The sequence below is a fragment of the Penaeus japonicus genome, unplaced genomic scaffold (genome assembly GCF_977035675.1).
Source record: "Penaeus japonicus unplaced genomic scaffold, GWHDUDI00000001_assembly GWHDUDI00000037, whole genome shotgun sequence".
Taxonomy (NCBI): domain Eukaryota; kingdom Metazoa; phylum Arthropoda; class Malacostraca; order Decapoda; family Penaeidae; genus Penaeus; species Penaeus japonicus.
The window spans coordinates 24973490-24975989 of record NW_028234439.1 but is presented as its reverse complement, the minus strand read 5'-3'; the positions used below and the strand labels follow the sequence as shown (position 1 = coordinate 24975989).

The following is a 2500-nucleotide window of genomic DNA, read 5'->3' as shown; positions in this document are numbered from 1 at the left end:
TCCCACCTGATCATAAAACAAGTGCGAAATACGGTATTGCTCTGTGCTTGATTCTGTTATGCAACGATCATCATTACCACCTCTCTGATCATTGGTGTTTTTCCGTCGCTTTGGAAACGTGGTATTTCAACATCAATTTTCAAGTTTGTAGATATAGACGACGTCCAGCATTATCTCCTTATTACTTAACATAAAGCTCTTGAGAAAAAAAAATGTAGCAAATCATCTGCTAAGCTTTATGGAGGCCAGTATAACATTGTTTTAGAAATAATTTATCTCCTTAATCAGCGATATTATAGATTACTGATGTAATTTATAACAACATAAACAACAATCAGGTAAACCTCCTAACATGGTGCCACCCTTTCTAAGTTTTTGACAGCTTAGGATCTATATTAGGCCCGATCCTATTCACGATTTTCATGAATGATTTATCAACCCTAGACTATAAATACCCTCTAGTTTTATACGCCGATGATTCACATTTTCTTCATAGTGACTCAGTAAACAACTTAAATGTATCTTTAAAAATCCCTGATCATTCTTATAATCTAAATTCATATAGACACAATCATAAGATTCGAAATTTAAAATCTAAGCATCATTAACTATTGCTTAAAGACTACAAAACTTTATTGCCAGAATTGCATTGGACAATGTTAGTAAGTTCCGACCACATTTTTACAAATTATAACGATAAAAAATCCAATTAAAATGCATATGATACAAGTGTTTTCATTCATAAAATTATTCATGAGAATCATCCACAATGGCTACAGCCCATATAAATTGTAGGAAACGCATACTGTGTTAAAAAAAGTCAATATAAATACAAATTATAAATACAAATACGTGGACTCATGATCTGGAACCTGCTACCTCATGATATTAGAGACATCATTAACTTTAGATTATAAGAATATTTCTTAAATTGTCAATTGCAATTGCATGATCAAACATAAATCAAATGTATTCCTATTGATTATTTATTATGCAAATTGATTTACTATTGATGTTAAAAGAATAACCATTGTATTTTATGGAATAAAATATTTGAATTCGTGTGCCTCTATGTGTGTGTACGTGTATGTCCGTGTGTGTCTGTGTGCGTGCGTGTACGTGTGCGTGTGCGAGTGTGTATGTGCGTGTGTGTATGTGTACGTGTGTCTCTGTGTGCGTGCGTGTACGTGTGCGTGTGCGAGTGTGTATGTACGTGTGTGTCTGTGTACGTGCATGTACGTGTGCGTGTGCGAGTGTGTATATGCGTGTGTGTATGTGTACGTGCATGTACGTGTGCGTGTGCAAGTGTGTATGTGCGTGTGTGTATGTATACATGTGTGTCTGCATATGCATAAGTATACCAACCTGGGCAGCGTCAGGTTCCTCCACTCATGGCTCGAGATTGCACGGGGTGGCTCGGGTGTGGCGCAGGTATGTGGCGGCGCATAGACCATGAGGATGACCGTCATATAAGCGCAGGGCGTGAGCAGACACACCGGCAGCAGCCACGCCCACACCAGCAGCCTCTCGTAGACGCAGCGCTGGTCCGCCCATCGCAGCAAAGCGTCTAGCTCGGGGGGGCGGAGGCCGCGTATCCTTCTGCTAACCCTAGCTTCCGGTTCCGGACAGCCGAAACTTTCTCATAAATTCTTTTTCCTTTCTTTCTCTTCTCGTTTCTCCTCTCTGTCCCTGATCTTCGTTTGTTCTCCGCTCATTCCTGACTGGTTTCTTTTTGTCCGCTCTTCTTCTTCTGCTTCCTTTTCTTTTCTTTCTTTTCTTCTCTTCTTCCCTTATCTTTTTTCCCCCTTTTTTTCTTTTTTCTCTTTTTTTACTAATTTTATTTTTTTTTCTTATCTAATCTTCTCTTTTATTATTCTTTCCTATTTTATTAACAACCTCCTTTTTTGTATCATACGTCTTCTTCCTCTTTCTTCTTCTTCTTCTTCTTCTTCTTCTTCTTATGGTTAGACTTCTGTTGTCGGTAGATTGGTCGGGGGGGGAACCCCTGGCAGGAAGAAATAGATGAATCTTATAAATGTGGAAAATTATCAAAAAACAAAAAAAAAAAAAAAAAAAAAAAAAAAAAACACGTTAGTAATGATGGTAAAGGTAGTATTAATAAATAAAATAATATTTTCCGAATATATTAAGAAATTGGATGTGAATTCAAGAGACTAAGCGGTCTTGTTAAAGAAATTAAATATATATATATATATTTATCTATCTATTATATATCTAATATTTCTTGTATGTTTATTATATATATATATATATATATATTTATAATTATCTTATATATGCATGATGATATATTACATTTTAATACCTATATCTAATATATAATATTTATAATATATTAATATTATCTATTATATTTTATATATATTTTTATACATATATATCATATACAGAGTTGAAATGATAACCATTGCCATTTACCGGTATCACTATCGTAAGATTACTTTCTAATATATGACTGTCAATAATCTGGTAACACACC

General features: G+C 34.8%; 1 protein-coding gene across 1 annotated transcript in view; it reads right to left on the bottom strand.

Moving 5' to 3' along the window:
* The window catches only part of LOC122264531 (organic cation transporter protein), a 29093-nt gene that overhangs the window by 25080 nt on the left and 1513 nt on the right, over nt 1-2500 (bottom strand). The window contains 1 exon segment of the mRNA XM_086532767.1: nt 1366-1541. Within this exon segment, the coding sequence (XP_086388893.1) occupies nt 1366-1541 (176 nt within the window).